The sequence below is a fragment of the Zeugodacus cucurbitae genome, chromosome 4, assembly GCF_028554725.1.
Source record: "Zeugodacus cucurbitae isolate PBARC_wt_2022May chromosome 4, idZeuCucr1.2, whole genome shotgun sequence".
Lineage (NCBI taxonomy): Eukaryota > Metazoa > Arthropoda > Insecta > Diptera > Tephritidae > Zeugodacus > Zeugodacus cucurbitae.
In genome coordinates, this window is record NC_071669.1 from 40325886 (window position 1) to 40336357 (window position 10472).

General features: G+C 34.8%; 4 protein-coding genes across 7 annotated transcripts; 2 read left to right on the forward strand and 2 right to left on the reverse strand.

Moving 5' to 3' along the window:
- The first annotated feature begins 200 nt into the window (after window positions 1–200).
- LOC105214904 (heat shock 70 kDa protein 14) lies at window positions 201–2009 on the forward strand. Its single transcript, XM_011188599.3, has one exon. The coding sequence runs from the start codon at window positions 361–363 to the stop codon at window positions 1900–1902; it is 1542 nt and encodes a 513-aa protein (XP_011186901.1). The 5' UTR covers window positions 201–360; the 3' UTR covers window positions 1903–2009.
- Window positions 2010–2130: 121 nt separating this feature from the next.
- On the reverse strand, window positions 2131–7525 carry LOC105214903 (DNA primase small subunit). Of its 2 annotated transcripts, none has more exons than XM_011188598.3 (4): window positions 7370–7525; window positions 3515–3677; window positions 3297–3453; window positions 2131–3225 (listed from the first exon to the last, which is right to left on the reverse strand). In XM_011188598.3, exons 2-4 carry the CDS (start codon window positions 3645–3647, stop codon window positions 2205–2207), a joined length of 1311 nt encoding a protein of 436 aa, XP_011186900.1. In that variant the 5' UTR covers window positions 3648–3677; window positions 7370–7525; the 3' UTR covers window positions 2131–2204. The 2 variants fall into 2 exon arrangements, with proteins under 2 accessions (XP_011186900.1, XP_054084956.1); XM_054228981.1 differs by lacking the exon at window positions 7370–7525 and adding an exon at window positions 3766–4262.
- Window positions 4479–7512, reverse strand: LOC105214902 (PHAF1 protein CG7083). 2 transcript variants are annotated; one of them, XM_011188597.3, is made up of 2 exons: window positions 7370–7512; window positions 4479–6317 (listed from the first exon to the last, which is right to left on the reverse strand). In XM_011188597.3, exon 2 carries the CDS (start codon window positions 6056–6058, stop codon window positions 4757–4759), a length of 1302 nt encoding a protein of 433 aa, XP_011186899.1. In that variant the 5' UTR covers window positions 6059–6317; window positions 7370–7512; the 3' UTR covers window positions 4479–4756. The 2 variants fall into 2 exon arrangements, with proteins under 2 accessions (XP_011186899.1, XP_011186898.1); XM_011188596.3 differs by lacking the exon at window positions 7370–7512 and adding an exon at window positions 6391–6552.
- Window positions 7526–7800: 275 nt separating the features above from the next.
- Window positions 7801–10204, forward strand: LOC105214901 (trafficking protein particle complex subunit 3). Of its 2 annotated transcripts, XM_011188595.3 has the most exons (3): window positions 7801–7988; window positions 9308–9718; window positions 9958–10204. In XM_011188595.3, the coding sequence occupies exons 1-3, from the start codon at window positions 7950–7952 to the stop codon at window positions 10042–10044; spliced, it is 537 nt and encodes a 178-aa protein (XP_011186897.1). In that variant the 5' UTR covers window positions 7801–7949; the 3' UTR covers window positions 10045–10204. The 2 variants fall into 2 exon arrangements, with proteins under 2 accessions (XP_011186897.1, XP_011186896.1); XM_011188594.3 differs by lacking the exons at window positions 9308–9718; window positions 9958–10204 and adding an exon at window positions 8076–9301 and having other exon boundaries at window positions 7833–7988.
- Window positions 10205–10472: the final 268 nt, after the last annotated feature.

Below are 10472 nucleotides of genomic sequence, written 5' to 3' on the forward strand. Positions count from 1 at the left end.
ACTATACATATTATGTATGTGAAAATAATAAAGATTCAATTATTATGAAGAACTTTTTTACAATTTTTAAATTAAAGTTAAAAATGTATAGTTTTACTGGAAATGAAAACAGCGAAGATAATTATTTAGCCATTAATTATTTTCATTAAAAAAACTTTTATTTCAGATTTATCAAGACGTTATCTCCGGTCATATATAAAACAAAGATTTGAGTCGGCAACTCTGGCAACTGTCAGAAATATCGCATGCAACCGCTAACCGCTAAGAAATTTTGGTGAACACGCGCACGTTGAGTAGTGGACAAATTTTTTCATAAAATTTCTCTAGGATTCAATAAAGTGCTTTGGTAGTTGCAGTAGAATGTGGCCAAGATTCGGTATTAAAATTGGAAATAGCACGCTATGCATTGCTCATGTAAAAAACGACGGTAAACCAGAAGTTATTGCGAACAAACAAGGTGATCGTAACTCTCAAGCATGTCTACTCTGGGATGGCGAACAGGAAATTGAGTGTGGATTGACAGCAAAACAAAAAATGGCAACACGTCCTAAACAGGCTGTAGCTAATAGTTTTCAGCTGCTTATGCCACAAGAGTTAGATGAGGAAAGACTAAGAACAGCTATAAAGGAGCTCCCCTGCGACTATGATGCACTTACTCATACTTTCCAGCTGAAATGTCAAATTCAAGATGATAAAAGTGACGAAATGAAAGAAAATATTCGTGAATTGACTCCCTTTGATGTACAGGTCAAGCTTTTCCGCGCAGAATTGGAATTAGCACGTCAATATCACATTTCATCGGAAGCAGATCCCGTTGTTGTGCTCTCCATACCGAGTTATTACCCAAAGTCAGCTTGGCCAGAATTAGCACGTGCCGCAAATGAAGCTGGATTTCATGTTGGTCAGATTATAACCGAACCGACTGCTGCAATACTTGCATATGGTATTGGAGAACAAGAAGCAGCTGAGGTAAACTCCAACAACGAGACTAAATACGTTTTAACTATAAAGTGCGGAGGTTTGAACAGCCATTTTGCATTATACGAAATTAGAGATGGATTATATACACAATTGGATGCATATGGACCATATGCAATTGGTGGTAAACATTTCACTGACGCCCTAGTTCAGTTCATCTGCGAAGAATTCAAGAGAAAATATAAATTAGATCCGCATGAGAGTCGTCGATCATTGTCAAAAATACGAAATGCAGCAACCAATTGCAAACACATATTGACCACACTTCCCTCAACTCAAATATATATTGACTCACTTATGGATGGAGTTGATTTCAATGCTCAAATGTCGCGTGCACGATTTGAAAGCCTTATTCAACCTGTTATTAACAATTTTATGCAAACATTAAACGAATGCGTTGAACGTGCCTCATTGGAGCACAGTGAGGTTAAAGGCATTAACTCAATTGTTTTGCTGGGAGCCACCATGCGTATACCAAAACTACAATCAGCCATTGCAGCACGATTCCCCGACGCCCAATTACATTCAACAATCTCCGCTGATGAAGTTGTAGCTATAGGATGTGCTCGACAAACAACATTCCTCCATGCTCCAACGGAACAAAGCCTGCAGGCTACAGATGAGCGCATATACGTCGAAGAGGACCTTTTCATTTGGCACGGCAACGATGAAACAAACGCGCAAATACTAATAGGGAAAGGAACGTCATTGCCTCGAAAAGTACTACTTGAATTGAAACAAACAGAAAGTGCCGAAACTGATAGTGTTATCCGCGTACGAACTGGTGATAAGGTCAATGAAATATCTTTGGAAGGTTTAACGCCAACAGACAACGGCACATATCGCATTGAGGCAGATATTGATTGCAAACAAGTAGGCGCCGATGCTGTTCGAAAACCACATCTACGAATACGTGTAGTCTAAATTTATTTGGGATAATTTAGAAATTTCTCATATAAATTTTTGATTAGTAAAAATATTTCTAAACCTCTATTTGGTTAATGTTAATAAACTTATACATTTTACACAAAGTTTTGATTATTTTTACTTCGTACATAATGTAATGTGTTTTATGTGTCCGTGATCTTGAAATGCGTTTTGTTAATGCTTACCTGAAGGAGGTCCGGTATTGCATTTGTCAAAACCAAAATATGTATTTAATAACGATATAAATATTTATTTTAAAGTTTATGTTATGAGCTAATAAACCTACAAGTCATGATAAACTAAAATTCCATTGTTTGGTCACTAACATCTATTGCTTTAGCTTTTAAACTATTCTCCAGTTTTCGCAAGAACTCTTCGAATACTACAACACCTTTGAACATACCAGTCTTTTTGTAATCTTTAATGCGACTTTTGTCTTCTGGGCCATTCTCTTGACCTTTTGACTTGTCGTCAAAGGCGTTAATCTCTTGCAATAACTGTAATATATTGGGTACTGTGGTGGGGTCGAACTTTGCAGCTGCATTACAATTGAATGGAACACATACCTTCCCGGTTCCTGGGTGTATACAAAAAGGCGATTTGAGTAAATGATTCATACCTTTAGTGACATTGATGTCTAAACGAGGGTAAAGTATACCCAACTGTATCTCCTCAACGATATTTTTTAGTTTGCGTGTCCAAACGTTGGCAGCGCCGGTTCGCATAGAGTTTGTATAGCGTACAAAAGAAGCCCATACGGTGCGGGAATGTGCACCATCATCATGCGTTTTCTTTAAATACGCTTCAACATCTTTGCGAGCTGTATCGTCCGGAATCATGTTTAATAGTTTATTAACCCCTTTAACGTCTCCAAATAAATTCTGATCCTCCAATACAATCTCATCGAATAGTGGTTCGATAAATTTAAGCGCACGTCGAATACTGTGATGCATACGCTCCCCAATTTGAACACGCGCTATAACCACACCGTTGATAGTTACATTAGTAGTAATTTGTAAATACTCGGCAAGTGCCGAGCGTCCTCTCGAATCCAAGTGACGGGCGTCATAATCACACACCCAGCCGTGCACACCACGACGACCTGAAAACACCCATAATATATGCTCGAAACCGAAATCTTCACGTAGCGCAGCATCAAGCAGTCGGGCTGCTAAAGCCATGAATTTCCAGCATTTCAAACATACCGTTGCGCCAGTGCAACAGGTGCGCACATCGTTATAATCGTCCATGTCAATATCGAAAACCAGCTCACGTTGTACGGGCTGCATTGCCGTTGATGTGATACGAAAGTTTTTCGGTCTATATAGTTAAAGTAATTAATCATAGTTTATGAGCATATATACATAAAATAAATATTTAAAAAAACTCACTTAGTATTCATAACTGCGCCAATGTCGATTTTGTGTGGACACGTTGAGCAGATGTCGTTTTCCAATTCACTTTGTGTATCATAACAGCGATAGCGAATATATATATCGTCGTGCAGGGTGTATGAGAATTCACGGTTTGCAAAAATATTGCTTTCGGCTAAAAAGTTGTAATTAAAATATATATAAATTGTTACGATTATTGTTGAGATTTTACTTACAAAGCCCATACGATAACCAACGATAAAATGGTTTATGCGGAAATAATCTTTTGTAGTAAACAGGCAGCATGTCTGGAAGAATGTTGGGATCATACTTCGCAATCAATTGGGTATGTGATTCTTCTTCTGGCATTTTGTTGTTTCTTTATTTATACATTAATTGCTGAAATTATAAAAATACGAATATTATTTATAACCTCGTACATATACATTATTAACAAACCAAATTAAACATTGAATTGATAGCATACATAGTACAAATACTTTGTCCATGCACCAAACCAAAGATAAACCAGTTTTAATTGTCGTTATCGCTATTTATTTTATATTTTTTACTTATTTCAATAGATTCAAATTTTTATTACATTTTATTACATTTTGTTGTTTTTTTTTTTACATTATATACTTTTGATCTAACGGAATAAAAATGTGCACGTACAATTAATATAATATAGTAGAACTTTAGAAACTCAATGCAATTATTTAAAAAAGTAAACACTTCTAGTTCTAGCTTCAGTGGCTACCCAACCAAATAACACTAAGATTAAGTCAGTGTTCACATGTAGTCAAAATGTTGTTAATATACACTTTTATCTGTATGTATGTAAACTTATACTCTACTTTCTCAAACAGTGATTAATTTAAACCTTATTATCTTGTTATGTAAACATGTACTTACATATGTATTATATATGTATAAGCTTAATTTACATACATGTTAAAGAATGTATTAATATTTATATACATTCTATACCTTTGAAAGTTTGGTATATTTTAGGCGTTAAGAGTTCACTATATATATAAAATATAATTGTATGATACAACAAACTCCCCAATGTGTACAATGTAGTTACACACTCCTCGGACCACAATCGATTTACTTACATATTAAACCGGCATTAAGAAAATAAAACTGTATATAGCTGCAATAACTGACTTTTGTGTTTATATGTATGTATGTATATTGTAATTAGATGTCATGTTAGTAGAAAATTGGACTACATAAATTATTTGTGAATTTATTGGAGGATTATAGTGTTGGGTTTATTGCATTTCTCTTTCGCCTTAATGTCGCCTTTATATGTAATGCAAATAGAGTCATGGTTCAATTTTCATTAACTTAAGCTTCTACTTTTCTTTTATAATCTTAGTATTAAAAAAATATTTTAATTAAAAATATTCACGAGTCGGTTGAACTTTTACTGCATTACACATCAGTTTGTCTGTGTTTTTTGTGTCTTTTCACGCAACTGATAAACTTATATCCTGCAATTTGTGCTCCTGGTAAGACTGCTCAGTTTGTTTTAATGGTGGAATCGTACTGTACAATGTTATTGAGGCGATGTGATTATTTGTCATAACCTCGAATATTATATCCTGATAACCGTAGCAAAATGTTGCACCGAAGGGATTGGCAGTGTTTGTTGAGCTAGCGCGATGGAGAACCACAGGACGAGCTGACGGCACTACCGCACTAATCTCGTCCCACTTAGCATATGCAGTAATTTCAATGTCCTCGGAGATCTTTTTTTCATAATTACAATCATGCTCATTTTCACTTTTCAAATTGAATTTAAATTCACATCGATGGTACATATTGAAGTTGAAATGACCTGGGTAATTTGTGTGCAAGACAAACTTTTTGCAAGTTTGTGTACGAGCATCAAACAACACATCTATGCCAAGTGTGAAATAATTGAAGAAAGTATCACTCCGTTTACTCTGCGCCTGGCGGTTTACACTTGACGAGTGTATTTTCATTTTATCTTCACTTTTAAAAAATATACGATTCGGTGCACCAAGTTTCATAGATACATCCTGACAGCTGTCTCCAAAGAGTACTTCTCTTGTGAAACATTGACGACGATGTTCCAATGCGCGACTAGATCCCTCCGTATACAATTTTAATTTCAGACCTTTAGTATAACCATTTGTAGAACGTAAGACTTTAGCTGAATCCAAATATATCTGTCGATGGTAACAGGAGAGTGGAAGCGCTGGAGCGCGTGTCTCCGAAACATTACTACCAGAGTAGAGCGACATTTTTGATACAACTGGCGATGCTCCACTTAAGAAAATCAATGATCCCAAGCCATGTGCGTATCCCTCTTGCAATTTACTGTCAACTGGAAAAAAGAAACTCAATCCACGAAAGTGTAGAGCAAACAATTGTTTTGCCGCGTCGTATACACCAGGATGGGTAGCCCCAAAAGAATGTTCAATTTGTTCAATTGAAGGCAAAACTTCGGGGGAATTGAAGTGTACCCCACCATACTTCAGCTTTACCAACTTCATATTAAATACTTCAATGGTTTTCAAACGTTGAACTATTGGATCAAAAATCAAACGAACACCATCTTGAGGTAAGTTTATTATAATATCCACACCCAATGGATTTGTATCGGAGTAAAGTACTTGTACGCCTTTAATAATTCCCACTTGCGATTGTATTATTGCTATGGCTTGCGAAAAATGCATTCCCAAAACGAACTCCCAAGCATCACATCCCAGTGATAACTCAGGAACAATTTCCAAGTCCAACATTTTATGACCGCAAGGGTTTGAACGTTCAGTACGGAATATTAGTGATGTCTTATTTCTTTGGGCCGAGTAGCGACAACACAAAAGAAATTTAAAGACTAATCACTAGTTTTTAAGGATCTCAATAATGACAAACTTCAAATTGTACTCTGACAATGTTTCCAAAATAGGCTTGTGTGCCCCTGAACTTCGTTTCTTCTATTCAATTTCTTGTTTTTTCTTTGTGCGTTTGTATATTGTTTCTAATGTCTGGCGTCGCAAACTGAAACGCAAAAATTTACAAATTAAAAAAAATGCAATCCGAGGAATTTAAAAGTCAAAAGTTCAAATCTTACTTGCAGGTTGTTATCAGTAACTTTGTTTGAGTACGAAAATAAAACTCTTTGAATCAAGGTAAATAAAAGTAAAAATAAATTCAGTTTCTCAATTCGACGTAATACACACAAATCCACACAAAGCACCCACAAAAAAAATATTGCGATTACTGTGAAAACAAAGACAACAGCTGAGTAGAAAATGAAAAACGCAGAGTTGCATTTCACTTACTACTTTTAGAATAAACCGAAAATAATTTTAGAATAATAACTAATTAACACAATAACCACTAGAACATAAATGTCTAACTATAGGTCTAAAATTGATCGCGACGGTTATAAAACATATATGTCAAACATTCACAAACAACTTATTTATTTGGACAAGTAAAACAAAATTAAAAATAAATTTTAATAAAATTATTTGTAAACTGTCAAACGCTTATTATATATAATTCCTAATTATGTAAGATTATGGATGTAAGAATTTTACAAATTTTAAAAATAAAAACAAAAAAATATTAGCATAAACCTAAATTATTATTATAAAATGCATTCTTTTTATATTAAGATATTACAATGAAAATGCTAATTTTAGAACCCGGACTTAAAAACCCGAGTTTTCTTGAGTTTTTTTTGTGAAGTCTGAAAATTCTGCGGTTTTCAACTTTCAACGCAGAAAGCAAACGTTTCTTCATAGTTCTTTTGTATGAGTATTTTTGGACTTTTAAAACAAAATGTAGTACACTGTACTAGACTATACAGATATCATCTGCCTCAATCTTGTTTTAGAATAATTATTTTTCATTGTCCGAGCTCTTTAATAATTTCCACTATCTGTTAATTTATTCTATGTATTATTAATAACTAATTGAGCCCCTACATCGCACAAAATATTTTATTTCCATTCCAGAATTAATTGACAGACTGTATGTATAAAAATACTACTAGGCAGCACCTTTTTCTAATGGCGGGAATGACCACCTTTTTGTTAGCTTACCCTTTAAGATTAAAAGATTTCACAGTTTTCAGAACTCCAAACACTGATTTTGTACGATTTGCTGGTAATAATCTATTCTTTTGAACTTTTCCGTTTATTGATTAAATTTTATATCGCCAAATACCAGTTGAACAAATAATTTTATTTCCATTTACAACTGCACCACGCGAACTATTTGTTAAAGCATAAACAAACAGAGTTGTATCATATAATGCACTCTCCAGTGTTTCCAGTGATTCGACATGTTCAAAATTTTGATATATTTCAAAATTATTCGAAAATAAAATATTAATACATAATTAAATAACTTTCCATACGGTTTTTACTTTATTTTAGATAATAACATTTATATCTTAGTTAAAAATAAAATGTACACATCACAGTAGAACACAAGGTTGCTCAAAACGAATTATTTCTTATAAAATTCACCATTTTAATTACTGAACACCCCCCACATATTTATTTCTCAACACATTTTATTTTGTTAAAAGTAAAAGCCAAAATTTGACTCGAAAAAGTTTTCAAGAATATTATATAGAGTTTTTCTGTAATCCCTAATTGGAATAGCCATATATCTATAATGTCTCGACAAGCTTCCCGTTTCGACACTAAAAAAGTGGTAAGTTCATTATAACTTATTATTGTGTTATTTTGATAGCGGGTAGTCACTATCGAAGGTTCGCTTATATTCCATTCGATTTTGCAGTAATTGTATGAGAAACCAAATTTGATTTCACGTCTCAGTTTTACAATATACATCTCGAAAAGGTGCATGGATAATAACAATCATAAGGCAAACATTAAATACAAACAGAACAAGGCTGCAGGAACCATCACTGTTGTAGGACAAAATAATCGGAATTTGCAAAATCAGAAGCAGATACAATTCATCCCCATGATGACTGCTGGTGGTGCCCAAATTATTATTGGCCAAGTCCCCCAACAACAATCTCAAACCTCGAATGCAGCGGGTACACCTGCAACCGGACTTATCCCTCTCCAGACGAACCAAATAATGTTGCAACAACCACAGCAAGCAGCACAGCCTATGCAGCTACTCCAATTACCAGATGGTCAAACAATATTTTACCAGCCACCTTCAGCTTCATTAACACTCGACCCGAATACAACTACTGCTCAAGCAACACCACAACCACAGCTCATTAATATTAACGGTCAATTAATGCAAATAGCTACTGCACCTACACACCCACAAGGTACGACAAATGCAGCTCCGGCAGTGGGACAACAAATTATTATGATGCCTCAAGCAGGAACAACCACGACAGTTGCAGTACCTCAAGCTGCTGCTACAGTATCATCACAACAAACGACGTCTGCCACAATCTCAAATAGTGCTGCAAATGATGTCAGCTCAGCTGGAGTACAAGCGGAAGACGACTCAAGTAAAGGTGAATCAGAAGAAGAACCCCTTTATGTGAATGCCAAACAATATAAACGAATACTAATAAGACGACAAGCCCGTGCAAAACTTGAATCTCGTATACCTAAGGAACGTTCCAAGTATTTGCACGAATCTCGACATCGTCACGCAATGAATAGAGTACGTGGAGAAGGCGGCCGATTCCACTCCGCGCAAATTAAGGGTGAACTAGGTGCATCTGGGCTTAGTAACTGCGAAACGCAAATACAACCGATACAAACACGAGCATCTGTGCGCACTGCGCCAAAATTAATCGCTCCACATCAAGTGCCAATCCCAGCGCCAACGCCAAACATTACAATCACACCGATTAAATAAATAATATGAAAAAATGAAAAAAAAAAACAATACCAGTTTTAGTTTTAAGACAATTGCGGTTATATAAGTTTGCTTTTGTTTATTCTGCAATTATTTTCCACTTCTTAGATAATGACTAACCGCTATCAATGTAATGATAAGGTAATTTGCTCTAATAAATAATCTATAATCTCCAGAATGCAGAGTTCTTAACGCTCACTTATGGTGCGCTTGTAACTCAAATGTTACGTGATTTCGAAAACATCGAAGATGTAAATAAACAACTAGAACGCATAGGCTATAATATGGGTATGAGATTAATTGAAGATTTCCTAGCACGAACCTCTGCTCCACGCTGCTTGGAAATGCGCGAAACGGCGGATCGCATACAACAGGCCTTTCGCATATATCTTAATGTGCAACCGACAATTTCAAACTGGTCAGCTTCTTCAGACGAATTTTCGTTAGTTTTTGAAACAAATCCGTTAACGGAATTCGTCGAACTACCTCAGGATTTGACCAATTTGCGCTACAGTTCTATACTTAGTGGTTGTATACGCGGCGCTCTCGAAATGGTGCAATTGGACGTCCAATGCTGGTTTGTGCAGGTAATATCAATCTACAGGAATATGCTTTTTCGAAAAGTTGAAAATTTAGAATTTAGAAATTTAGTTCGAATTCTATTTGAATGTATTAAATATTATTTTGTTCTTTAGTTGATTGCAATTTGATTTGTCTCATGATAACAAAAGTTTACATTTTTTTGTTTAAGTAAATTAACTATAAATTATTTTATGAGTATCTGGAATAACATTTTTCTCACATTTATTCCTTCTCCACAATTCAGGACCAACTCAAAGGTGACAATGTTACGGAGCTTCGAATTAAATTTGTGCGCCGCCTGGAAGACGCTATACCTGCAGGCGAGGATTAGAAGTCAGTTTGTACTAATAACTGAAGTATTTTTGAATAAGATAGATTAAAAGGGGTATTAGTAGCATTCCTGCATTACTAGCTGCATACAATGTTGAACTGCACTTACACTACATACATAAATTTATTGGAAGGGGATTATGACAAAATAATGTCCACAATATTAGCTGATTAATTTTATAATCTATAATATTAGTAAGAGCCGATATTCCTCACTACCCAGATGCTGAATTATATTTGATATATTTTTTATTACATAAGTTTGACCAATAAATCTTGGTAGTCACTTTTAAGGATAAAATCGCTCGCACTTCAATTGAAAATAAACTCTAATCAGCGATTAATTATTTATATAATTATGTATATATTAAAACAACTTTTAATTAATTTACGATATTTTTAATAAAGGCAAACATTATAACAAAATAC